Consider the following 27,077-nt stretch of genomic DNA (forward strand, 5'->3'; position numbering starts at 1 on the left):
TGAACTGTCTTCATCGCTCCAACTTCCAAAAGATTTGTTCTTGTTAAAGCCTCTAGAAATTTTTTGTTTTAGCTCTGGGCACTCAGCTTGAATGTGTCCAAATCTTCCACACTCATAGCATTTTCCATCATTCTTGTCCTGTTCGTTGTATTGCCTGGATCACCTAGGTGGAATTCTTCCTTTCCTCGTATTCATGAATCTTCTCATTAAGCCATCCATGTTTCTTGATAGCATAGCAATCTCTTCTTGGAGAGCTTCAAGATCATCATCGATTTCATTTTCAGCTATTTCAGTTGAGGCCTTGAATGCGACTGTTTTCCTTTTTTCTTCTGACTAGTTTTCTTGAGATATGTCTTTTCAAAGGCTATGAGTTCTCCTCGTAGTTCATCATAGGATAAATTGTTTAGATCCTGAGATTCAAGTGTGACCATTTTGGTTTGCCACGTGGTTGGTAGACTTCTGAGAATTTTTCTGACTTGATCACCACTCGTATATGGTTTGCCAAATGCTTTTAGATCGCTAATTATTTTGCTGAATCTGGCAAACATCTCTTCAATAGACTCTCCTTCTTTCATTGAAAAGAGTTCGTAATCATGAACCAACATGTTGATATGAGTTTCCTTTACTTTGCTGGTTCCTTCGTATGTAACCTCAAGCTTGTCCCACATTTCTTTGGCTGTGTCACAGCTTGAGATTTTCTCATATTCTTCACCACTTATGGCATTGTAAAGCAGGTTTCTCGCTTTATTGTTAACCTGTACCACTTCCATTTGCTCTTTTGTATATGAATCCATATTCTCAGGATCAGCAAGTGGTTGAGCAGCAGCTGGCAGGGGATAGTTCCCCTTTTTGATGACTCTCCAAACTTTAACATCATAAGCCTTGGCATAGATCTCCATACGCACTTTCCAGTGAGAGAAATGTTGTCCATTGAAGTATGGTGGCCTAACTTGTGAAGTTCCTTCCTGGAAGAGAGCTCCTATGATGACTTGATTTGCCATGATCTTTTCTCACAAGCTGTTAAGCAAAAGAAAAATGTGAGCCTTGCTCTGATACCAATTGAAAGTACAAGAGGCGGGGTGAATTGAATATTTTTAAACTTAATCTCTGTTAGTTGACTGATTTTTCAATTAGTCGACTAGATGCAATAAACTAACAGTTGTAATAACAGAATATAAGATGTTGAAAGTAAATGCAGGAAATTAAGACACCAGAATTTTTATACTGGTTCGGATTTAATGTGAATCATAGTCCAGTCCCCTTGGGTTGCAAGGGAGTTCTCTTTAGTGAATGAGTTTCTTCGAGTACAATGGAAATGACGTGATTAGGGGTGTCAATTGATATTTAAAAACCGACTAAACCGACCGAACCGTACCGTACCGAACCGATTTTTAGGTTTCTTTTAATAAAACCGTAGATTTTTAATAAATATATAATCGAACCAATTAATTAGGGTAGGTTTTTTATTTTAAAAAAATAAACCAAAAAAATATCGAACCGTACTGAATAAATTTACAATGTGAAAAATATATTTATATATTAAGTTTAAAAATGATAAAGCATTAAAAATTTTCCGGGACCTTGGAATTATGAAATAGTTACAAGCCAACAAGTAATTAAACTTAAAATCCTAATTCCCAAATCTATTATGCTACTCCTATTGAAACTAAATTATTTCCAGCATATTCACTAGCAAAACACAAGGTATTGTAGCGATTATGAGTAGAAAACTACAATGTCTTGAATATGTTTCCTTTCGTCTGATTTAGATTTATCTTTTTGAATATTTAATCTTTTATAGATTTTATTCTTGAGACCCAACTTGGTAATATCTTTCCACTCGTGTGATTTATATTTTTTGTATTTTCTTAGTTTCTTTTACGCTGATGTAGAATAGTTGATGGATCTATACTCTAGCCATCTTTTATATTTTCTTAATTTATCACCTTTTAAACTGTAAAAATATCTAGAGAGTTTTGCTAAGTCTTATAAAAGTACGTACGTTATTGCATTCTACTTCTAGTAGTGATTTTTACGTTACATTTAAAAAAAATTACCGAATATTTACCGAACTGTACCGATACCGAAGAGAAACCGACATGATTGGGACGGTTTTGAAAAGTTTAATTTTGGTTATACATTATAGAATAACCGGCCGAACCGAACCATTAACACCCCTAGACGTGATAGCTCAGTTCCTATATCACTCGTCTCTTTTGATACAATGCCTCACCAGTGTTGTTCTCTCTTTCTTCTCTAACTTGTTACACAGCAGGTCATAGAGAGCTACAATGTTTGTTTACAGTAGAACAAAGAGAGGGTGTTTGGTTCGATCAAAGTATATCTAGCTAAGGTGTGATTACAGGTTTAAATACTTTGAGAGAGAGGCTTGAATTCTGGAAAGATTTGCCAACCCAAGTGATTTGATCCTTGGAAAGAGATTGATTCTTTCCAAAAATAAAGTTGTTCTGTAACGGCTCTGTTGAACTTGGAATCTTGATCTTCTATATTTAGACACTTGATTGAATATTCAGCGAGATCTTGATTTAGCTGATTCCTTGAGTTTAGCTACTTGATTGAATATTCAGCGATCTTGATTTATCTGATTCCTTGAGTTTAGCTATAATTGATCCCATCTGTATCTTCAGTGATTTCTTCTTCCTTAATCGCGTCCCTTGATTCCGTCAGTATCTTCACTCTTGATTTCTTCTTCCTTTAACCGCGCCTATATTACTTCAATCTTGTAACTCAATTCATACGTTCCTTTATCATTGCTAATTGATTTCGCCAATCCAAGAGTTTCTACACAAAAAGCAAATATATTATTTTCATCATTAAAATTAGATCTAACAGTATATGCATGATCCAGGAAAGGAGCATTGGCAAGCTGTGAAATGGATTCTACGGTATATTCGTAATACTGTAGATGTTGGATTAATTTTTGAGCAGGAAGATAGTCAGTATCTGGTTGGATATTGTGACTCAGATTATGCTGGTGATTTGGACAAGCGTAGATCAACTACTGGTTATGTTTTCACTTTTGCAAATGCACCAGTTAGTTGGAAGTCTATTTTGCAGCCAACGGTTGCTTTGTCTACTACTGAGGCGGAGTACATGGCAATTACAGAAGCTGTAAAGGAGGTAATTTGGCTTTAGGGTTGCTTAGAGAGCTTGGTATTGGTCAAGAAAACATCACACTATTTTGTGATAGTCAGAGTGCTATCCAATTAGCAAAGAACCAAGTTTTTCATGCAAGGACGAAGCACATTGATGTTCGATATCACTTTGTACGAGATATTATAGAAGAAGGTGGAGTCATGGTGCAGAAAAATTCGGACAACAGACAACCCTGTCGATATTCTAACAAAAGTAGTGACTGCGATCAAGTTTCAACATTGTTTGAACTTGATCAACGTTGTTGAACTTTGAAGATTGAAGTTGAAGACACAATCAAAATTTATCACCGAGAGAAAATTGAAAAAGTAGAATCTTGCCAAGGTGGAGATTTGTTGAATTTGACAAGATTAATGTGAACTAGTGTGAACATTTGAAGCCACTTTTTTGGAAGAAATTGGTAGATGCATTTTTCATGCATTTACATTGCATGATCACACTTAATATGATGTCATGCATGACATTATTAAGGCAATTTCCCTTCTATAAATAGCAAGGGTTTTGTTCATTTGTAAACATCTCTCACTTGTCTTCTTATCTCCTAAGGCATTTGAATCTTCTTTCTCTCTCGTAGTATTTCACTTGTATTTTTGGAGTGAAATAAAGTTTGAGTTGATTGTGTCCGAGGACTAGACAGAAATCAAATTTTGCCGAACCTCGTTAATTTCTGGTGTTCTTTTTATTATTGTCTCATTTACTATTTATTAGCTACCTTTAGATATAGTAGTTGTGATTTAGTCACTCTCTATATATTCGGCTTCCGCAACATATATATATATATATATATATATATATATATATATATATATATATATATATATATATATATATATATATATAGTGCAACTTTGAAACTGGTTAATTAGCCTTAACTACTGAGATAAAACTAAAAAGTCAAGCTTCAACTTTAGTCACAATCTCACACTATATGTCACCGGCAAGTCTCATCCAATAATCAAACTTTTGACTTAAACATAAACGTATATATACTTGAAATGAAAGATCGATAAAATGATCAAAGGATGTAAACTGATTTCCAAGTTACATATACAACACTCACATATGAACTACTTGTAGTGTATGATTATTCATGAAAATCAAGAAAATAGGACCATATTGGCATTGGAAAATATCACTAAATCCTTCACCCGATTTCGAATGCAAAATATATAGCATCACCAACAGTCAGCTCTGACTTTCATACTGAAAATGACTGCTGATGATGTTATATATCATTCAATATTCCATGAGCTTCATCATTATCTCGGCAGTAACAGTGTAAAATATCTTTTCACTGTCAGTGTATCAACGAAAATCCCATCATCAGAGTAAATACTCGTTACATCAAAATCCTGATCCACCTAGAGCTGGAGCCCAGTAATCGGCGCCTGTATCGCTTCCTACATTTTGCATGCAAGAAATAGGAACCAAGCACAACCCTCTACTCCCTAAATCCTTCCTTTTGTGTTGAGAATCCTATATATAAACATTCTTTTGCAGTTAGTAAGTTGTAAGTACGGGATAAAGGAAGTTGGATAATTGCTAATTAAGGCTATCGTGATTAGTAGAATAAATTCAACATTTCTTTCGCTAATCAATTAAAATACCAGCAAATGGCAGTAATGTCACATGCACGAACGAATTAAGTTATATATACTGTTAGGATAGAGTTTTTGCACTTTCAAGTGACTTTACTTATTGTAGCACGTAAACTGCTTTATTTTTAAGGTTACAAATTTCACTTTTTGCGGAGGCTTACCTAGAGATCCTTTGGATGACCTATTAGTGTTAATTTTTTTTTAACATTGACAATGTATATAACTTAAACTCTACGCAGAATTTTAATATATATATATATATATATATATATATATGCGTACGTCCTTTTTCAATATATATAGTAGGTATTTTTGTATAGAATTTAGTATTTCCTTAATGGGCGTGCTAAAAGTAAATTGGACACTTATTGTGAACCGGAGGGAGTAATCATTACTCCCTCCGGTCCACAATAAGTGATCATTTTACTTTTCTATTTTGATCCAAAATAAGTGTCCATTTATATAATCAAGAAGAAATTAGTTTTATTTTTCTAAAATTTTCCCTTATTCACATATTCCAATGTGTCAAGGGTTAGTTTAGTGAATAAGCTTTTTTTTTCTTTAGGAGTTTGTATTTCTTTAATGGACGTGCTAAAACTAAATGGTCACTTATCGTATGCCAGAGAGAGTAATAACATATGATTAGTGAGTGGCACGTGTATATATGAATGTGTGAGACTGCGGAATCTTGGTCGTGCATCGGAAAATGTGAAAAGAAAAGGGCAGCTGATATATAAAATGGGTACTCACTGATTGTTGGGAAATGTGACCCATGCTTCCTGATGCATTGCCCAAGTATGGAGAGCTTAATGCCTGCATTGGTGCACGAGAGAGCAAAAAGTAAAAACAAAATTACAGCAAAAATAGCATAGAGCTTCTGATAGGGAAACTACTCTACTATGGGATAATTTGCTTTCCCTCCTTTTTTTTTCCCCTTGTTGTGTTTAATTCTAACTACTATCACGTCACTTAAAGATAATTATAGTGCATGGCTCGTTATAATTAACACTATTAGGTCACTTAGGGGTCGTTTGGTTTGAATACGGCTTATGCCGGGATAAGTTATACTGGTATAAGTTATGCTGGGATTAGTTATGCTGGGATTGTTTTTTATCCATTATTTGGTATGTTGTATTAAATATGACAATGCATAATTTGTAAGAAGAATGTATAAGTTATACCGGTGCTAATTACCCCACCCTCTATAAGGTGTAAGTTATCCGATGTTAATTTTAATCCTGGGATAACTTATACCTGGTTTGCTAACCAAACGAAGTATTAAGGTGGTATTAAATTTTTATACCAGCACTATACCTTCTTATACCTCATACCAAATGACCCCTTAATGGTCGTTTGGTTACTTGGTACATAGGATAAGGATAATAATCCCGAGATAAAGTTTGAGATTATTTTTTATTCATGTTTTGTTTGGGGTATCAGCTAATTCCGGTATAACTTAATTTTACACTAAAATGATGAGATTAGTTATCCCATATAGAAGATGGGATAACTAATCCAATGCGATATCCCACCATTGTACCAAACGACCCCTTAAATATAATTAAGGCTAACTGTCTATAATAATAAGTAGAACTAGTTACCTGAAAATAATAAAGCAACGCTAACCTGCTACAACTGTATAACGTATATATTCAGCTGATACTAACTATTACTAGTACTAATGTATAATATATGTTAAATGTGCATTTGAAAATAAGATGGAAAAGGAAGAAAAAAGAGACCTGAATTTGACCCTGAAGGAATCTGATGTAGCCAATAGCTTCTGACAAGACGGAGGCTGTATCAGTCTGCAAAAGAGAAACATGACATGTCTATCTCAGCAACACACACAAAGCCATATTATTCTTTAATTTTCTCTCTTTTTCTTTATCACAACTTCTTTTTGTGTTGAAAACTTTAAGACAGGGCTTTATGGGTAAGATTAAAGCATAAGGGAATCTTGATGTGTTTCTCGAATATGGGTTTCATTATAAACTATCGTACACTAATAGCAATTAAATTGCTTCAAATTAGTCTAGTCTTAATTCTTTGTTTATTCCTGGCCTTCATTTCAGTGTACACTATCACCAGCATGGGATGGAGGTTAATTAAGCAGCAGATATTAAGATACAGAAAGAGTAAAATTTAACTGAAAGCGTAAAAAAAACTTTTAAATTATCAATGTATTTAACCTATTGCAGTACATAACCTAACTTATTTTCTAGGTTATCGACCACTTTTTATGAGCAATTGTATGTAAATATCGTTAGGGGCGTAGCTAGAAGCCCGTTGTGTGTTAAATTTTTCATTAAATATGAACAAATATTAAATTTAAAATCAGTTATTATAAGCACTTGAAATTGTTATTTCAAAATTCAAAACCCATAATATTAAAATCTTGGATCTATGTTGTGACTTAATAGTGTAATAAAATTAAAAGTTAAACTCTCATAGTCTCATTACTTTACCTTTCCAAATGGAGAAACAAGTTGGTGAAGTGCTGTTATTCTATCCCCTAGCTTCTCCTTTCTTACCTGCTTTAAAATAAGACAACAAAATTCTGTAAATATATATTTGCTATATATTTTTCAGTAAATATAATTTCTTGTTATTGCTCGAGTGTCTAAAGGAGAGAAAATTGCCTTTAGAGAAGGTTGAGCTGAAGAGTGCTGAACCCTAGCCTTTTTACTTATCCCACCACTGCTTGTGCTGTTACACTTTAATGAAGGCATAAATAAAGTCAAGAAAAAAGAAACATATTATCCACTAAAGTAAGTTCAAACTTAATGCTAATGATGATCAGCCAAAAAAAAAATTAAGTGAATATTAGCTAGGATTAGTAACTAATTAACATCTCTCTTTTTGTATGATTAATTCGTAACGGTAATCATGAACTTATTTTGGCATTTATATATATCACTTTCTACTTTTTAAAATATTAATGATGAACTTATTGACTTATATATATACAAAGATGAGATGTAGAAATCAACTTTTTACCCTATCTTTCTTTTTCTTTTTCTTTTTAATTTCTTACCTCAGATGAATTGTCTGGATGTTGATGCTTGAGTTCCCCCTTGTTGTTTTTATTACTGGAAAAGTTCAAAACATTATGGTTTAATAAACCTGTTGTAATACAAGAACTAGCTGGTGATGGCATATCTTGATGTTGAGACCAAGAATTAGCAAGAAGAGGTCGACACGTGTATGCGGCGTGTTTGGTAAAATCCGTTGATAATTCCAGTTTTTCTTGTAGTGATGCTTGAAATTCATTTTGGACATGATGATGATAGTCGTATAATTGGCCAAGCTCTGGCTTTACATCATCAATATTAGGATTAACCCTAAAATTAGAAGCTGATGGAATATGGACTGAATTCAAATTTTGGTCTTCTGAGTTTCCTGCTTGATGAAAAGGACTAATACCAAACTTTTCTTCATCACCAGAAAATCCACTCCTGCAATTTGAATTGGGATTAGTAATTAATTAAACGCATAATTAATAGGAAAACAATATCACCTTAGTCATACTCTAACATGGTAATACTCAAAAATAAAAATCTTATAATTAACAGAAGGTTGCTTTAGGGTGGATTTTGAGTGTTCAATTGTACTTATTTCTTGCTACTTGAACTATGTATACATGTACATATAATAAAACTATAAGTACTCATTTTGAACGTGTTGAGTCGTTGTCTCTAGATCTTGTATTCGCCTCTGCTCATAGCATGAAGAATTTAAAAAAATTGATCAAATGATAATTATTAGCTTTTTAATTTTGGAAACACAACAAAAAAATATCAGCCTTTAAAACATGATAAAGGTAAACAAGAATTGAACCAAGCTACGTAAACATGACAAAGAAAAGACTGAGAGAGAAATTAAAGATATGTATTTACAGAAGTAGTTGGCTTAATGAGCGAGGTGGGAAATATTGGTTTGAATTATCAGCTAAAGAAGAATTAGAAGCTCCATAAAAATGCGAAGAAGAAGAAGAAGACGAAGAAGAAATATGCTGAGATTGTTGATGCATATTATTTCCATTCATTAGCATGCTCCACCAATTAGTAGGGTTTCCAGCCATCATTTGCTACTGCTTATGATTATTGACTGATCCTCAACTCAACTCAACTCGAAGATTATTTTTTGTCTTTTCTCTGCGTGTTATGAATAGCTATACGATCCTTCATCTTCCTCTCAGTTGGTTTTTCTCTCTCTCTCACTACTTTTTGATCTAGTGTACAAATCACTAGTTGTTTATTTTTTCCTTTTTTGTGCAAAAAAACGAGGCTTTGTTGAAGGCTTTCAAGGCTGTATTTGCTTTACTCATAAGAGGTTGAAGAAACCAATATATCATTGTCAACTGAGTAACATTTACTTAGTAGTATTTCTTACTTGTGGGGTTGAGAAGCTTTGTGATTGTATTATGTTTTCCTCTTATTGATCCCTTCTTTTTATTTATTTATTTTTGCTTGCTTTATAGCTTTATTGTAAAGTGGAGGCAGAAAAAGGCGGGTGGGTCAGGCCCAAAAACAAATGCTCTTTGAGTTTTTTTAAACTTACATTGACTTGGAGTGGTAACTAAGGCAGAGGCGGAGCCAGGATTTTAAGCTTATGGGTTCGGGATTCTAATCGTTAAAAGTTACTGGGTTCTAATTTAATCATTTATACATATTCAATTCATTTTGTATGACAAACACAGAGTTCGAATCAAAGTTATTGGGTTCGGCCGAATCACCGGTCCCAACACTCTACCTCCGCCACTGATTACTAAGGGATTGTTCTTTTATGTTACTACTGGATATAGAACTGCATTCTTAGATCTTATCATGTAAAACAGGAGCATGCTCTTTTTACTGTAGCAGTATAAGTTTCTGTGTATGATATTCTATTAATTAATGAGTATTGCTTTTTTTCACAGACGGTGTAAAAGAATTTTTAGTTGCACTATAAAGTCATTTAAAAGATTACTACAAACACCTACAATAAAAAATTAAACAGACAACTTAATTACGGCAGTTAGTTTACAGTAATAGTGTAAAATGTAATGTCAATTGGTATATAATTAAGTTAAATGCTTAATCATATGTGTTAGTGTTAGGGTTTTGCCCTTAATTAATTTATTAGAACCTTCTTTCTTGAAGGAAGGAAAAAAAAACTACCAAAAGAAATTAATTAATCTCCACTTATTCTTTTCTTGGAGGAAAGTCTTGAAAATCTATAAATTGAGGATCTTTGGTTTAGTTTTATTTAGAAGAGATTTTTTTTCTCGACAAAACTTTATATTAGTAAATGAATGTAGTTCAATTGATCAAATCCCATTGTAATATTCTATTTTACTATAATTTTATTTTTGTCTTCTTATTTATTGTCGCCAATATTTAGTTTGCTTCACATGCCGTCTTATTATTTCGATCCCAACAATGCATCTAACTTCTTAAGTTTTATTGCAGAGAAGGACTTTCCCAGCCTTTTGAAAACAATTCAAAACAGTTGAAGTTTTGATAGCTTTAAAGAATTTAGATTGCATAATTCTTAATCAGTTGTAGGGACGCTAATAATTATTACAGTATCTTACATTAATAGTGATGTAACACTATAATACATAGGTTTAGCAGGAGGTAAAGCCTTTAACAAACAGGAATTTCATAAACAATTGAAGTTCTTTGTTAGGGGTGTAAACAAAGAAAAGTAGAAAGGAAAAAGATTTTACTTATAAGAAGTTAAATACTTTTAATGGTATAAAGCTTTTTGGAAAAAATAGTATGAGCTTAGCCCAAAACAGATAATATCATGTCATGTTAAGATCAGTATCTGCACCGATTGAGCAAACACTGCTTGTATAACTTTTATTTGCCAAATTTTTTTTTAAAAAAAAAAAAGAAAAGAAAAAGGAACAGACTCTTTATCGTCATTTTGACATTATATTGGTAACTAAAGGAAAAGAAAAAAGATTCGAAGAAAAGAAATACTCCATTTGTTCAAGTTGATGTGAATATATTTCTTATTTGTTTCGTTCCAAAAAGAATGATCCTTTCTGAAAATAATTAAACTTAAACTTTTAATTCTACACTTAGCGAGTAACTTTTATTCTTTCATGCTTAACACCACAATTATAGATACACAAAATGTTATGCCTTGTTTAGAATCATCAATTTTAAAAGTCTTTATTACTCTCTTAAACTTTATAAATAGATTCAGGAAGGAAGGAATTATATAAAATCATCCATTTTCTCAACCAAACACCTAGGGACCTTATTTAGTTGAGCACTCAGAGGACAAATAGTAACAATCAATACTCCCTCCGGTTCAAAATAAGTGATTTTTTTGGATGTTTTCACACAAATTAAGAAATCCACCTTTTAGCATTAATTAGCAATGAAATTGACCATATTAACCTTTACTATCTCACATAAACACTCCTAACACATATTCCAACACCATTTTTTTCAAGGAGAATGTAGGAAAAAAAATAATTAATTCATTCTTGAAATCTGGAAAAATCACTTATTTTGGACCACAAGAAAAAGACCAAAAAATCACTTAATTTGGGCCGAAGGGAATAGTAAACAGACTCCGAAATACAAGATCACTTTTTTTGACCGGCAAAAATAAAGAAGCATTACTATTAGAAATGAGATGCATTTAGTAAATCCTCTTTGCAGAATTCGTAGTCCCAACTTTTATTCAAGCAAGTGAGGGTAAAGATTTATTTGGAGTAGTTGTTTACACAAAATCATATTAATTTACCATGACTAACTCAAAAATTAAGGAGTAAATAATTACTCCATCTGTCTCATATTATGTGTCGTGTTTTTCTTTTACACGCCCCTTAAGAAATACTAATTAGAAAAGGAATTGGACTATTCTACCCTTATTTATGTCTTAAGATATAATCTCTCTTTATTAAATATTTGTTCTAGTTATATGTTATCTCCATCTTCAAGAACAATTATTACTAAAGGTAAAAAAAGAAAAAATTAATCAGTTTTGTCTTGAACTTCTAAAATGACAAATAATTTGAGACAACTATTTTTAGTAACCACGACTGTTAATTAATATGAGACGGAGGGAGTACAGTTTAATAATAAGAGTGTATGTTAAAACATTTTGCATATATTAATTTGTAAAAATAGCACGGTCTAGCCAGTTTTCGGATTGGTCATTCAAAAATAGCCAGTGTTTACCAAGTCAATAAAAAATAGCCACTATTTTGCTGCAATAGAGACCGGTCCAGCATAATATACTGGAGTTCGGTGCACCTATGTATGAACTTCCAGCATATCATGCTGGAACTCCAACACACGGAAAGTTCCAGCATAATATACTGGAGATTCGAGCACTTGTGTATGAACTTCCAGCATATTATACTGGACCAGTATACTTTGATGGAACTCCAGTATATTACGCTGGAGTTCTAGTGTACTTATGCTGGAACTCCATCATATTATGCTGGAGTTCCAGCATACTTATCCTGAAACTCCAGTATACTTATGTTGGAGTTCCAGTATACTTATGCTGGAACTCTAACATAATATACTGGCGTATTTTCCGGGTTTTGAACCGTATTTTCGCTCAAATTTATCTTTACATGAAAAATGGCTAAATTTCGATTATTTTTATTACTGGGCTATTTTTAAACGACCACTTGTAAATCTAGCTATTTTTGAATTTCTCCCCATTAATTTGGATTAAAGTAAACACCGGTGCAATAAAATTTTACCAGCAAATGCAAATGAGACTAGCCCACCACGAATCCCAATGAAATCAAATACTACTACACTATGATAGCTTTACAGCAGTATTTCTCTGCAAAACACTTGGCCATTATAAATGTTAACCCACTCAAACTATTATCTTTGCTACAGTAATTTGCAACTTGATAACCTTAAGAATATGAAAAGTGTGCTTATTTTTCCCCTGAAAAGTTACCGTAACTAAAGCCTAGTAGAGTCATTCGATTAATATTGATTCAATTGCGTGAAGATTGATCCAACATTTGAGAAGATCTTTCAATTAAATGAATAAATGAGATGTAAATAAAGGAAAAGGGACAACCACACTAATAAAAAATTTAAAGCACTCAATAAAGCAGAACAACTTGCTTTATCAAGGAATCTAGATACCTAGTTGCTAGTTCCATTGTCAAGTTGTCTTTTAGGACACTTTTGATCTATAGTTTAACTGAGCTTCCCTTTTTTGTCATTTACATCATTTTGCAGAACAATCATTGTTTCTGAGGAATGTTGCTGACTAAACCACCATGCCGTTGCATAGCAGCAACTGGTTCACCACATCTAGGGCAACGAAATGATGGAGCTGCAGAGCACCTTGTTTGAAGACAGTAGTAACAGTACCTATAAGATTGAAATAAATAAAACTAAAACTTTCAGAAACACATTTAAGCATAGTAGACTAAGAGGTAGGAACAAGACTGGTAATGCTGTGAAACCTAATGCATGACAAAAGACCCATTAAAGATGGCATCATCATGCGATTTAAAAAAAAACGGCTCCTATTTAATTGTTACAAAGTTTGGATATTAATGAATATGCGCCCATCAGTCCCTCCCTGCCCGCCCCTAAAAAAAATAAATAAATAAACATTTGCTTTAACAGTCCCAAATATAAAATGAATGCCATGGTTCTGTAAAAACTGGACAAAATCATTTTTGAGGGGCAGATGACGTGACAAGAGCAGTGCAATGATAACTTATTGTGGATACAACCCTGAAGTAATAGTAGTTTCAACTCTCATGTTCTGTGCAACCAGTAATATTGGAACTGTACTCAGCACAGAGATCCAAGTAATATTTCCCTGGAAAGAAAATTAATAATTAATGGCTACACTAACCTAGGATTAGTCTAGCTGCAATTTCCATGAAACCAACTTATTCTCTGATAAGGCTAATTCTTCGGCGAAGTTCTGTAAAAGCATGCTCTTTATAGAGGCATACAAACTTATATGGGAATACTTCATTACCATTTTATCGCATAAATGAAAGCAAGTAACTTATATACCTATGCTGACAAGGGATAGCTAGAAATGGAACTGATGGGGTTCCCTGGCAGATGGGGCATAAAGTTTCATCTACTGAAGAATCTGAAGATTTGTCCTTTGAGAATGGGCGAAGGAAACTCTTGACAGATGCTGAATTGAGAAGGGGAAGAAGCAAGAGCAGCAGTTCCTGCATATTAGAACATTGCTCAAAATCTAAGTCCATTCATACTGTGTACCGAAGAACTAAATTGACAAAGCCCGAAACAAATAGCTCCGAAGGTTGAACTGCAAAACAATAAAATTTAAAGCCCACCACCGAAAAGGAAAAAGGGCATGCATATGCGAGATTAAAAGATGATTTTGTTAGCACTCGGGCAGCATGTAAAACAACTAAAGAACGTGTAATACTCTATACTGTTATTGATTCAAACTATCTAGAAGTTTCTCAGCGAGTCCTTTTTTATACTTCCTGAATGAGCAAAGGAATTCTGCAAGAAACTGCCAACGGAAGGACAATTACCGAGAATTCATTCCACACCAACTGACGATTCATGTACTCAAAGCTCACAGCTCGGTTCATATTTGGGCTCCCATAAACAAGTCTAGCTCTTAAAGCTCTCTCAATGAGATTCCTGTACCTGCATGAAGTTGTAATGTGACAAATTATCGGATAGATCACATGCAGGGGACATTCACAACGATTAAACGATGCTCTATACATATTTGGGCTCCCATTTACATTCTTGTAAAATAATCAGTACGAGCCATCTTATGTGCTACAAAATTAATCATGACGCATGATTCCCTCAATAGCTGCGGCACTCAGTCCTCCAAACTAGGAATCACCGTATGTCTGGATGGAGATGCGTGTACAACATTGATGACAGATACAATGACCATAGCTCACTACAGTTACCAATCAAATCAAGGGAATGATGAAACCTAGAGGCCCATTTGGCTTTGAGAAGAATAGAAGTCTATCTACATTGTATATAAATTACAAATGGGGCTTTTGTTGCAAGTTTTCCCATTCCATTACTAAAAGTGGAATTTCACATAACGATGGTTCCAAAGAGTTTCTAATATATAACTGGTTTCAAAAAATAGGAACTTGCAAGTTTCTAACTGATCCTCTAAATATATAACTGGTTTAAGAACATTCTTCACAAGTTTTTGGGAACTTCACTAATTTAGTTAGTATTTCCTATTGAAAATTTATCAAAAAGCAATACAAGCTCAAATCTGTGCTTCTGTTACCCATGCATCTGTCTGTTGTACTATAGCACAGATTCAAGCAGTATTACTTACAGCCACTACTTTACGAACTAGATTTTCCTCTCTTTTTCTATTTGGTGGTCATGTCGTGCATTAGAAAAGAAATAAGAAGCAAATTTGCAGTAAGAGATATACCTTCCTGTGTAAAGAAAGAGAAGTAAATTGCTAAAAGACGCTGCTTTATAGATCCCCTCCATCCGTTGCATTAACAGCCATACTCCACGTGCCAAAGACCTCTGAAGCAAACATAAAATTACCAACAAATTATATGTTGACACTCTAAAAATCAGTAATATACAAGTTAGTATTCTTCGTTTAACTAATACTTCTCCATCCTAGTTCAAAAGACTGTTTGACTGGACAGCAATATCAACATAGGACTTAAAAACTTTACTTTTCAAATGCACATGGCTTCCAAACTTAAGATAAGCTTCTACTTTTTTTGTGACATTGAACTTTCAATGCTTCCTCATCTCAAGATTCTCAACTCCATATTCCAATTATCCTCTTGAATTAGTTTATGTCAACTTCCCTTAAATGAAAGGTCTATGACATTATATTGAACCTAATTGTCCACCTAACTTAATCTTGTGGTCTTACATAATTCCCCATTTAATATTAAGCAATACATTGTTCATCTCACATCTCAATAATCGCAGACACTCAATAGATTGTTTATCTAAATAATCGCAGTACCTCAAAGAGTAACGTGCAGTCCCTAAATGTGACCTTATCAATTTCAAATTTTTATAAGGTCATTTCAACTCATATTCTAATAGGATAGCTAAAAAGATTCAGTTTAAGGAGAAAAGAGAACTAACTATTAGATAAAATATCAGTATGTGTTGAATGTACATGATACCGTTCTAATATCATAAGTATCATATAGTGTATGCAAGTATTTTCCTTTCAATAAAATACAAATTTGGATGGACTAAAACAGAAAGGAAAAGAATACATTTGGAATATGGATTTCAGACTAGCTCTGCTCTAGTATTTCAAATTGACATTTATCTTTGCTAGTAATCAAGAAAAATGTTTTCAAAAGTTCTTCAAGTATTAAACTGCTCAAGGAAAAATTAGTATTCATCTTCTTTTTTTTTTATCAACAAGGAAAAGTAGTATTCATGTGAATATTAGATTTAAGACAAACTGAAAACATTTTCATTTGGTATTCTTTTCGAAATGTAGAATATTGCCTGCTGTGGAGATTCCATGCCATAACAATCCAAGTTTTGTTTGGACATGTTGTATTACAAGAATCTCGTTGTTCTTGTCTAAGTGAAAAGTTACTTCTTATTTTCACAAACTGAAAGATCGCATGAAGCATTTCTGTTAATATTCTACTCTCTTTTTATAATAATGGTGGTGTCCGGACCAGCTTGCATGGACCTCCCACCAGCATATTCACCAGTTAACTCTGTCTATCAAGGCTTAGACTTATAGGAAGAAATCACCTGAATTTTTCTTCCCTTTGCTGCAATTTGAACCCTGGTTTGTCATAGTCCATTTAAACATTATTGACCACAAGGCTGCACCCTTGGATGCTTGCTAATATTCTACTCATATCAATGATCAATGTTGATCAGTGATACATGTCTTTACTGATCTAATTTGAAGCTGCACCTTTTGGAGTTTCAAAGTCATAAAAAACCTTTCAATTTTCCTTCTTAACATATATGCTTAAGCCGAGATAAAATAAAAATAGAAGGAATTCCTGTGCATGGCTAGAAATTGTTATACAAAGTTAGATTTTTAGATTACTTTGTAACTTATTATCTCTAACAAATGGAGTCAACAACTCTGAAGAAAGTAGTATCTATTAGAAGGAGGAGTTTTCTTAGTGATCACAGATTTCTCACCATTAAAACTTGGTATGTTAAACAAACAAGTAGAATATGTGTCATGTGAGGTAGAGCGAGCAGTACCTGCTCAGAGTCGCCCCATCTCCGAAAAGCAGAAAACGATTGTAGACGGGCCCATATATATTGACCACCGACTGTTGCAACGCAGTACCATATCTTTTGAGCAGCAGTAAGTCCGGGTCCCTCTAATCCAGTTCGCACTGAAACAAGCATGGAAAAGGAAAAAGAACTACAACTGAAATTATAGCAGTCGATGCAAGAAACAAGAAATGCAGTTGCATCAAGTAGTCAACATCGCCACTTCAAACACAAAGTAAGACCAACGAGATTTCCAAGATTCCCTCCATCACAGATTGATGTTATACACTTGCTAATTTAGGCTTGTCAAGCTATAAAACTACAACTGAAATTATAGCGGTGAGGCAAGAAACAAGAACTGCAATTACATCAAGCTGTCAACCTCTGCACTTCAAGCACAAACTAAGACCAAAGAGATATTTCAAGTCAATCCCACTGGCCCCTCCATCACAATTTGATGTTTTATGCACATGCCAATTTAGACTTACCAAACTACAGAATTTAACACTTTGCGAGGCTCAAGTAACTCAGGTAATCTGTTAGTAATAAAACAGAGCAAGACAAAGAGGATCATCTCACTCAGAGTCAGAGGTCCTCTCCAGAAAATCCAAAAGAACCATTCATTTTCCAAATACCACCACCATATCCTATAAGTGAGTCTTAAGAAGATAAAAGAATTATTATACAGTAATTTCGAGATTAGTAGCCGACTTCTGTAAGAAAAGCAATGTCTTGGGAGGATGAAGGAAGATAAATAAAGAATATGTCAATATGGAGTACCATTATTTGCACAAAAAATGGCTTAATAAAGAAAGGAGAAGGAGAACGAGCATAACGTACAACCGACTTAGTTTCAGAAAAAATGAAGCCAATGCCTCAAAGCTAAACATGACTAATTAAAAACTATGTTGCTCGGACTATCCAAAAATGTTGCCGCACCCGCGTCGAATCCTCCAAAAATTCACTACTTTTGGAGGATCCAACACGCACCCACTGGTATTTTTGAAGAGTCCGAGCAACATAGCTTAAAATATCCAAAGTTCCAAGCTAGTATTTTTCACATCCCTGAAGTACAAAACAACCACAAATATCCATAGCTTGCAACAGGACATGACAATTTTATAAGAATAAATGTCCAACATTACTGAGATACGGAAAAGGTTGGTATGAGCTACTTCTTGAAAAACGAGGAACAAGATAAAGTGAAGATGATTTTCTAACCTTTTCCTCTAATCTCACTTGCACGTTCATCTCTATATCTCAGATTCATGAGAGCATTACCAGGAGTAGGCTTATCAACCCAGATAGAAAATCGCCAGATTAGAAACTCAAGGAAAGCTTCAAGTTCTGGCTCATATTGAAATAACATTCCTGGCTAATCCCCAAAAAAAAAACATATCAAACCTGACCGATAAGGTAATCATGAAGACTTGATGATTTCGATGATAAAATAAAAAAGTTGCACGATGGGTACCTTCATCAAAGAGAAGACTTTAACCAACTGCTCTTTTAGCATGGCTGACATTTCAATGTCCAGTCTGCCAGCATCTACCTGATTAACTCTGGATATTGAAATTGGGATCACTGACTGCCAAAAGAAGTCATTAACAAGAAATTTCAGCAGTTTGGAGCAAAAAAAAAACTCCGCAAATAAAACCTCAAATGCCTAACTCTGTCTTCAACCTTCTCTGAGCCCGACAGAAAAAAGATTTGGCTTTTAAACAATTTACAACGGAAAAGGAATGGGAACAGTTTTTGTGTGTTACAATGGAGAAACAAGTAAAATTCAAAGGAGAAAAACACACTAAAAACCATCAAAGGTTCCTAGAAAATGACTAATCTTTATCTTAAGATGGATTTTTCGTATTTCTAGCCATCATAATTTATAACAATGAAGAGTCCACAATAAAAGATCCTCTCTCTATAATACTTCCAACAATATCATTCCAGGTAGCCTATAACCTGAAGCAAATTTAAGCTAATTCCTGACTGGCTAGGGGATCTAAATTCAATTTTCTAATTTCAAACCAGCAAACGAAAAATACAATGTACAAAAGTCAGAATCACAACATTTTTTGAGGAATATTCTAAGCTCCACCAATTTTTCCATAACTGTTTTCATCCAATAGAGAGTCAAACGCACATCCTATTGTCATAAAAACTGAAACAACTTATAATACTTTTGTGGATTAAGTCCAATAAGAAAGATTATATTTTGTGAACAATTACTGTAGCAAAAGAACATCTGGACATAAAATGAAACAGAGGTGCGGAGGCAAACGGAAAATTTCCCGGAGCTGATACACAAGTTTAAGTCAGTACCTGCTGTGAGGTAGCAAGAGAGTGCCATTGAGGAATTGAATTCCGGTAGGTATTGACCCAAGCATCTCGTTGTGGGGGATGATTGATGGTGGCACCATTATCGGGAGAGGACGATGAAGCTAGGTTTTGCCTATCCATATATCGACTGTGATAATACTGCGAGAGGTTATTCAGATGAATTATAACTATAGAGAGATATGCGATGAGGAAATTGGTAATCGTCGCCGGCGGCTGCTTCCCGGATTCCGGCGAGCGACCTATTCAGTTTGGTACTGACATTAGTCCTTCACTCTCAGACCACGCAGTCAATTTGAGAAATTACAGTTAACGTCTTTATTAGAAAGAATAAAAAGTTGACGTCTTTGTTTATTTAGAAAACATAAATAATATGAGCGGTTAGGGATATTTGTGAGGGGTAATTTCGTCTCTAAAAAATGATGAGTCATGGAAGCTTAGCTCGCACTTCAAGATTTGTTGGAAGTCTCGTCATAGTGCCCACCACTAGTTTTCTTAGGGGAAGTGAACAATTAAAGCCAACCGCATATGGATTATTGGAGTTACGGGTGTTCATAGAACCAAAAATCTCAGCCAAATCGAAAATCGAATCAAACCGACATAAGAACTCATAATATTTTGATTTGATTTTGAGTTTTAAAAGTCGACCAAATCAAATTTAGTTTTAAGTAAAAGATGATCGAAAAAATCGAACCAAACCACTTATAAAAATACATATTTAAAATTTAGTATATGTATATTTATATATTGAGTTTTTAAAATCTTATGGTTAATATTTAATCGTTTGCGTTCTTAGTTAGTAGCCTAGTTCTTTATTATTATAATAATCAAGTTCTTTGCCTTTACATTCTAGTTTGATGGTAGTTTTATTTTGCTAAGTCCAAGAATCTATTTCATGTTAAAAATAACTTGTCTTTAATTGAGTTCTTAAATTACTCATCACTCTTTAATTCAATTATATATCATCAATTTATCTTGGTAAATGGTAAATTTTCTTAAAGAATAATTGGTTTGATAGTGTTGTGTTAGAATATAGTCGGTGGAATATGTGCTTGGCAAATGTCTCAATTTAAGAGATAAAATCGGGAAAAAAATCAAATAACCAAAAATCGACATAAACCGATCGAACCTATATAAAATCGAGTTAATTGGTTTGGTTTGATTTTAATATTTGAATAGTCGACTTAATTGGTTTGATTTCTTTTTTGAGAAAATCCACCCAAACCGAACCATGAACACTCCTAATTGAAGTCGTGTCTCTCTTTCAATTTATGTGTATTATATTTTAAAGAAATGCCATATCTTAAATGTAGTAATTTTTAATTGTAATATTTTCATTTTATTCTCAAAATATTTTTTATAAAAATATTATGCCATATTTAAAATCACAATATTCGAATATTTGAATAAGTTATTCATACTTCTAATTTAAAATCACAAGATTCAAAAATCTTGTTTACGTTCTTTAAGTTCGGTGACGAATAATTTATTACAGTACTATAATCCACATCTTCTTTGATTTTCTATCTACTTGTACTAAAGACATACCACGACTTCATTAAAGCAAGCTAACTACGTATATTTTGGTTTTTGGAATTGATTTTCGAAAACAATTGAGGATATAACTTTGTGTTTTTGGTTTTGTTTTTGGAATTCGCAAGAATGAAACTCAAAGGAATTGACGGCTGCACACGGTGGAGCATGTGGTTTAATTCGATGAAAAGTGAAGAACCTTATTAGGGCTTGACATGTCGCGAATCCTCTTAAAATAGAGGGGTGCCTTCGAGAACGCGGACACAGATGGTGCATGACTGTCGTCAGCTCGTGCCATAAGGTATTGGGTTAAGTCCCGCAACGAGCACAACCCTGGTGTTTAGTTTCCATAATTGAGTTTGGAACCCAACCGGAGAATCTAAAAGCGACATTACTTTGAATTAAACCAACAAAAATGTAGTTAGTCTTAAGGCTTAAGCTTCCAAGCACGTTGATAACTTTGGTATGGAGTTCCAAACCCTTTGGAATTGGTTTCCTTTTTCACTTTTTGGGGTCAAAAGCTAAAAGGAAGACCTTTAAGTAGATGATTCCAACAGACTGCCTTTATCTTTATTTGATGTCACTATAAGGATTAGTGGACTACGTTACTAGAAAGTTTCTCTTTCTAGAATCTACATCAACTGGTATTACACTGTTTGAATTTGTGCAAAATACACAAGTATGCACTTGAATCTTATATTGGTAGATAATACCTGTTTGACTCAAAAGTTAACAATATACTTTGTAAGCTACAAAACAATCAAAAATAAGAAAAGGGTAAATCGTAATCAAATATAATAAACCTAGAGATGTAAAGATGATGTTATTGTTGTAGATCTAGTATTGCAAAGTGATAATATGAACTCAAGAGAATATGTTCGTTTGAGATTGAGATAGAGAGAGAAAGCCAGAAAAATGAGAGAGTTGTATTATCTCCAGATCCCATTTATAATGGGAAGGTCTCCTTTATATAATAAGAGACCTTCCTCGAAATAATCAAAAAGTTACAAAGACAGGTAACGTCTTCCTAGTGAAGACACTGAGTCCTAAACGCTGTTGCTTTTGTCCTCACGTCCGAGTCGTACCCGCTACGTCAGTCGGCGTACACTCACTGAGCGTACCCACTGGCGTAGAGATGCTGAGGGTCAAATTTGACCCTATACAATACCATAGTTATTTTCAATTCGTTAAATGTTTGAAAGTTATTTAATTGTCATCCAAAATCCTTCATAGTGGTAAAATTATATTTATTCTATGTCAAGTGTGAGTTTACGAAGTATGATGCAGTGTAAAAAAGACCATTACTAGTTAGTATGCATGCATACGTGTCAAATTTAAGGCACTGACGCACAGTACAGAAAAGAAGCTGGTGAGAAAAGGAAAGAAAAACCGTCGACAGCAGGATTTGAACCTGCGCAGGCAAAGCCCAACAGATTTCGAGTCTGTCTCCTTAACCACTCGGACATATCGACGCTTTTTGTGATGCTGGTCAAGTTAACTGTACTAGTATGTTGTAATAATATGGTGAGAAATGGCAACCCAACCTGAACTCTTCAGTTTTCTATGAATTAATATTGTTACTATACAATTTTTCGGTTTTTCCTGAAGGCTGTCCCAATCAAAACAACAGCGAGAGAAGCTGAGAGTGACGTTCTTGGCTCATATTAGTTGTTCGGCTTGCACCTTCAATGTGTATATGTAGCTTCTATGACCATGAAGTTGGCACCCTCCGCGCCTTGATCCTCCATCTCCTTACCAGATCCTCCCCCAATGAAAATGATATCATGTGCTTACTTCTGTTACCCTGCTGAAGTTTGAATTGGTTATGGTCCTAGGTGTCTTGTTTATTATGTATGGATTGAGTTTCTATACTTCCTTCAATCTCAACCGTCAAAATACCCCCTCCCCCGATTTTGACCATTATTTTCATTCTTCATCAATCAAACTCTCCAACAAATTGTTCTAATCTTAACCACTAAAATAGGAATTACAGACCCATTTGCACTGCATCGGTTGTGCACTCATGCTTGCCACTGGTTATGGTTAACAATGTTGGTAGTGGGGGCGTTTTTGGCACTGTTAAGCAGATGTACAAATAAGGATACAAGTCAAGGAAACCAGCACTGTTTCTGATGAAGATTAATAGAAGTGATTAGGCAAAAAAAAAAAAAATACAAGAGACCTATTACTTGATGCATCTTTTTTGATAATTCTTTCTTGCCATATTAAGAGTAATAGGGACAAGGGAAGAGCCTTCGAACATCAGCCATTTTAGCATATATCCCGTGCTGCATACAGAGGATCCATTTTGAAGCCATTTGACTACTATGACTTCACCAATTTACTGTAGTACTTATAACGACCAGAGCGTAAGCAAATTTCAGTACCGTGAACGTGACAGACACTTGGCTCTCAAGAAAGACATCCTAAAGAACAGAAGAAAATAAAGAGAAAAGGAGAGATACAAGTAACGAACAAAACTACAACCTACATCCAGTGGCAACAAAAATCTCATTTTTAACCAAATCTAGAACCGATTAAGGTTCTCGTGAAACCTGAAGATAGACCATTTGAGTGTAACCATTGAATACAGAAATCTCAAGTCTAGATAAGCCAAGCCTCTGAAACAATCCATATCTGCCATCTTCAACAATAGGACTTTGTGCACGAGCTGGATCGTATCTCGTCTGATGAGTAAGTGAAGGACCAGCCACAGGAGGGAGCTCCCAGTAAACATCTAACACTGATTCTACAAACCTGCTGTTTTGAAAATGCTCTGCATAAGCAATAGCTTTATTGCTGTGGTTAAAATCATCGCGCATCTGTCCTCTCACACCCCACCAAGCTTCACCAGGACCACATAGTTCTTCAATATCAACAGCCTTCTCCCAAAATTTCTTCCTTCTTGATCTTATCCTAGCTTCATCACTGTCCTTAAAGCAGCTATGGCCCCCACCTGGTAATCAAATAGAACAACTAATTATGCATATATATACTTCGAGTAGCACTACAACTTCCAATAACCACAACGAGTCTTGATAAATCAAAAAGGAGGGAAACTTACAATTTCACAGCATATTAAGAAACATTAAGTTCATCCATCACAGTAGAAAGTGACATTATCCAATTCTCTGCTTGTAATTGGTGGTGCATGTGGAAGGAAATGAATAGAGATGTTTCGAAGGAAACAACAGCTCTATACTGAAGATCTAATCAGAATGTATACTTTTGATTTCTTTTTGGAGTAGGTTAGAGTGGATGGATGATGCCGAACCCCTAATGCAGTTCATAGAATCATTTGTAAAGTCTAGTTTTTTGCTGGGGTATCGATCTTTTATTTTTCTCCTTTTGGATGTAATTGCAGCTCTTTCTTAGTGCTAGTTTTGAAATACTTGGCATTTCAATAAAAGAAACAAAAATAAAAAGACTTCCAGAGAAATTCAAATTAAACAGCAATATTCAAATGCAAAAGAACTTAAATGTCCAATTAGGTCTGAACATATGTAAAAAGATAAAAAGAAGCTGAAATGAAACACACCTCTTATGTAAAATTGATCACACATCTGCCTAAAAGAATAGTGGTCTCCCGTGCCAGTATCATAGTTGTCCTCAAACACAAGATGCCTGAACCCTGCTTTTAGTGCTTGCTTTAGTCTGTCAATCAAAGTTCAAAATGGAAAGTAAAGAATTTTGCAAAACAAGTGGCAATTGGTATCAGATGGGACAGAACAGTTACTAATGCATTGCAATTAGACAGAACAAATGCCCAAAGAAATCCTTCACCAATGAAAACACTGCAAAGAGCGTCCAGTCTAAAAAGCCAGAATACCTTTTCAGTTCATTTTGATGGTCATCGAAAAAGACAAGAACCTTGCTAAGATCCTTGATTGCATGTTTCTTCATAACTTTCGCCCAATCAACATTTCCAAAATCAACAAAGTCTTTTCCAGCAAAGTATGTGCAATTTCCATCAACATAAGCAGGTCCTTTCTTCAGATATTTCTCTGGATGACGTGGTGTAAGTGATATAATTGGCGTATCTGGCATTGCTTGTCTCAGAACCCAAGTTGAGTGTCCCTTGAAAGCGCCACTCTCAATCATCAGCTCCGGTTTCAACCATCGAGCCATAAACCAAAGCCCAAAGCTGTGGTCAAAACCCATCCCATACATGTTATTCTTGATAGGTCGTGTCTCGTATATCGGTACAAACTCCTCCAGACCTTTGAGTAAATCCTTAATGGTCCATTCAACAGATTTGCCATGTTTCGATCTGCCTTTTGACAAGGATTAAAATTATAAGCTGCATTGGATCATTCTATTATCATCTTACAGTGCTCAAATCCAAATGGTTCAGATAGCTACAACTTTTTTCTTTTTTTTTGGGGAACGGGGGGGGGGGGGGGTTAACTGAAAGAAGCTTAAAATCGAGAAATTAAATGGACACTAATTGCCTTTTTTAGACAAGAATCTACAACTGATTGTTATTCATCAATTATTTCATTTACTCTGGTTTCTCCTCATAGATAGAGACTGCATGGCAGAAAGACCTTCTAACATTCCAGCGGTGATCCACTTTTTTCATACATGCATATATAGATATATATTTCCATATGTGTGTATGTCTGTATAATGCATGTATGCATGCACATACGTATCTGATAATTACTTCATTTAGTGACACTGGATCTAAGCTACAGCTTAAGACTCAGTTCAGAAAAAAGAAAGTAGAAAAGAAGTGCAATGATTATAAACAAATTTTAATTGGGATATGATAAATTGCAAAGCAGCTATAAACAGGTAACTGAGCAGTCTGCATTTTTATACTAAATCTATAATATCATTTGCACGAGTGAGTAACATTCTCAAACACAGTCCCATAATAGCATTAAACAACAAAAAAGGACTGCTAATAGTAAGTTTCCCAAGTTCATAGTTGAGGGTACCAAATCTTAATTAGACAACTCGAAATTCAGTACTAAAAGTTCCCATTAGGCCATCACACCAATCCCTTCCATTAACATCACACCTTATAGCAACTCCTAGTCATACTTTTCTCACCTTATTGGTTGAGACGCTGAGTAAATCATAAACCACGAAAAGACAAAATACTGATCCAGTAACTCGCACCTTAACAATTCTCCATTCAACCCAATCAATTTCACCTTAATCCCAAACTAGCCGGAGTGGCTATGAGTTCCTTATATTCCAACAAAAATCCAATAAATTTGGTAAACTAGACCTTCCGCTTTCTTTTAATCAAAGAAAATTGGACCACAAGCAAAAATGAAATGCAGCTCCAATCATGCTAAGGAAAACAGATAAACACGTCATATAATCTGTTTAATCACGAGATTCAATTAAGCATATATATCTAATCAGCCATCGCATAATATACAGATCTGGACAATCCTGGATCGCAAACAACAACAACACAAAAAGAAAATTCTCAATATTTACGTACAATAAATGGAGTAGAAGAAATCAGAACAAAAATTCATATACTCAGTGAGTAAAAGAAATAATCGAAACGAAGAAAAATGAACTTACACCAGGGAACACCGAGAGATCCGAAGTCAGTTTCAAGGGCTTGGAAGCCAAAAAATCGCAAGCGAGAAATGTGATCGGAAGAGGAAGCGGAGATACAAACAAGGTCACGCGAGTGGTAAGCGAAAGAAGTGAGGACCACCAGCACGAGTCCTATAAGGAGGAATGGCCAGATGTGACCGGTTCGAGTCATGTAATTGGTGAATCTTATCGCCGGAGACAAGTGCTTCCGTGTTTTCGATTCGTCTCCCTCTCCGTCTCCGTCGCCGTCGTCGGTAACCGGCGATGCCCTGCGTAAAGAGAGCACTCTTTCTAGCATCTTCTTCGTTGTGCTTTTTCACTCCTACTCGGCTCACTCTCTCAGACTCCCACACTGAATGGGTGAAATATCATTTATTTGTTGGACACGAAACTCACCGAGGGAAAGAGGGGATAGTTTTATTTTTATTTTTACTTTAAACAAAACAAAAGAGGAAAGAGGCCATAAAGTGAGAATTACATATAAAGTAAATTACACTTTGACCACCCAATTCTTTGTGTGATCAGAGAATGCCCCCAAACTATTTGCAATATTTTCACTTCTAAAATCTAACTAAAGTCTTACTGCCCATATTACTTATTATTATACTATTAATAAGCCACAATTGGAAGAAGACTTAAAAAGTATGACAGC

At 34.5% G+C, this 27,077-nt stretch overlaps 3 protein-coding genes and 1 non-coding gene across 5 annotated transcripts; all 4 read right to left on the reverse strand.

The window, feature by feature from the left end:
* Window positions 1-4,105: 4,105 nt before the first annotated feature.
* Window positions 4,106-9,192, reverse strand: LOC109220246 (transcription factor bHLH68-like). Its single transcript, XM_019384702.1, has 7 exons — window positions 8,672-9,192; window positions 7,810-8,230; window positions 7,415-7,489; window positions 7,241-7,306; window positions 6,515-6,580; window positions 5,523-5,585; window positions 4,106-4,650 (listed from the first exon to the last, which is right to left on the reverse strand). The coding sequence occupies exons 1-7, from the start codon at window positions 8,857-8,859 to the stop codon at window positions 4,519-4,521; spliced, it is 1,011 nt and encodes a 336-aa protein (XP_019240247.1). The 5' UTR covers window positions 8,860-9,192; the 3' UTR covers window positions 4,106-4,518.
* A 3,620-nt stretch (window positions 9,193-12,812) lies between these two features.
* LOC109220244 (peroxisome biogenesis protein 2-like) lies at window positions 12,813-19,670 on the reverse strand. Of its 2 annotated transcripts, none has more exons than XM_019384698.1 (8): window positions 19,313-19,668; window positions 18,465-18,578; window positions 18,212-18,365; window positions 16,976-17,112; window positions 15,183-15,283; window positions 14,293-14,410; window positions 13,793-13,959; window positions 12,813-13,129 (listed from the first exon to the last, which is right to left on the reverse strand). In XM_019384698.1, the coding sequence occupies exons 1-8, from the start codon at window positions 19,448-19,450 to the stop codon at window positions 13,000-13,002; spliced, it is 1,059 nt and encodes a 352-aa protein (XP_019240243.1). In that variant the 5' UTR covers window positions 19,451-19,668; the 3' UTR covers window positions 12,813-12,999. The 2 variants fall into 2 exon arrangements, with proteins under 2 accessions (XP_019240243.1, XP_019240244.1); XM_019384699.1 differs by lacking the exon at window positions 12,813-13,129 and adding an exon at window positions 13,364-13,589 and having other exon boundaries at window positions 19,313-19,670.
* Window positions 19,671-22,250: 2,580 nt separating this feature from the next.
* On the reverse strand, window positions 22,251-22,332 carry TRNAS-CGA. The gene has a single exon. It is a non-coding gene; the product is annotated as a tRNA-Ser (tRNA).
* A 776-nt stretch (window positions 22,333-23,108) lies between these two features.
* Window positions 23,109-26,843, reverse strand: LOC109220245. The gene is made up of 4 exons (XM_019384700.1): window positions 26,408-26,843; window positions 24,690-25,134; window positions 24,399-24,514; window positions 23,109-23,816 (listed from the first exon to the last, which is right to left on the reverse strand). The coding sequence occupies exons 1-4, from the start codon at window positions 26,721-26,723 to the stop codon at window positions 23,398-23,400; spliced, it is 1,296 nt and encodes a 431-aa protein (XP_019240245.1). The 5' UTR covers window positions 26,724-26,843; the 3' UTR covers window positions 23,109-23,397.
* Between the last annotated feature and the right edge of the window lie 234 nt (window positions 26,844-27,077).

This window comes from Nicotiana attenuata, unplaced genomic scaffold (genome assembly GCF_001879085.1).
Source record: "Nicotiana attenuata strain UT unplaced genomic scaffold, NIATTr2, whole genome shotgun sequence".
NCBI lineage: Eukaryota > Viridiplantae > Streptophyta > Magnoliopsida > Solanales > Solanaceae > Nicotiana > Nicotiana attenuata.

Bases quoted from the DNA above. Each gene is read 5' to 3' on its own strand.
- LOC109220246 (XM_019384702.1), bottom strand. From the start codon at position 8,859: ATGATGGCTGGAAACCCTACTAATTGGTGGAGCATGCTAATGAATGGA. The intron at 8,231-8,671 runs GTAAATACATAT...TTCAAATTGCAG, and splicing joins TCATTAAGCCAACTACTTCT to GAGTGGATTTTCTGGTGATG. The intron at 4,651-5,522 runs GTGAGTACCCAT...GTTTATATATAG, and splicing joins GTCACATTTCCCAACAATCA to GATTCTCAACACAAAAGGAA.
- LOC109220244 (XM_019384698.1), bottom strand. From the start codon at position 19,450: ATGGATAGGCAAAACCTAGCTTCATCGTCCTCTCCCGATAATGGTGCC. The intron at 14,411-15,182 runs GTATATCTCTTA...AACTTCATGCAG, and splicing joins CTCTTTCTTTACACAGGAAG to GTACAGGAATCTCATTGAGA. The intron at 13,960-14,292 runs GTAATTGTCCTT...TCTAATATGCAG, and splicing joins TGGTGTGGAATGAATTCTCG to GAACTGCTGCTCTTGCTTCT.
- LOC109220245 (XM_019384700.1), bottom strand. From the start codon at position 26,723: ATGCTAGAAAGAGTGCTCTCTTTACGCAGGGCATCGCCGGTTACCGAC. The intron at 25,135-26,407 runs GTAAGTTCATTT...CCTTGTCAAAAG, and splicing joins ATCTCTCGGTGTTCCCTGGT to GCAGATCGAAACATGGCAAA. The intron at 23,817-24,398 runs GTGTGTTTCATT...TTTGATTACCAG, and splicing joins TGATCAATTTTACATAAGAG to GTGGGGGCCATAGCTGCTTT.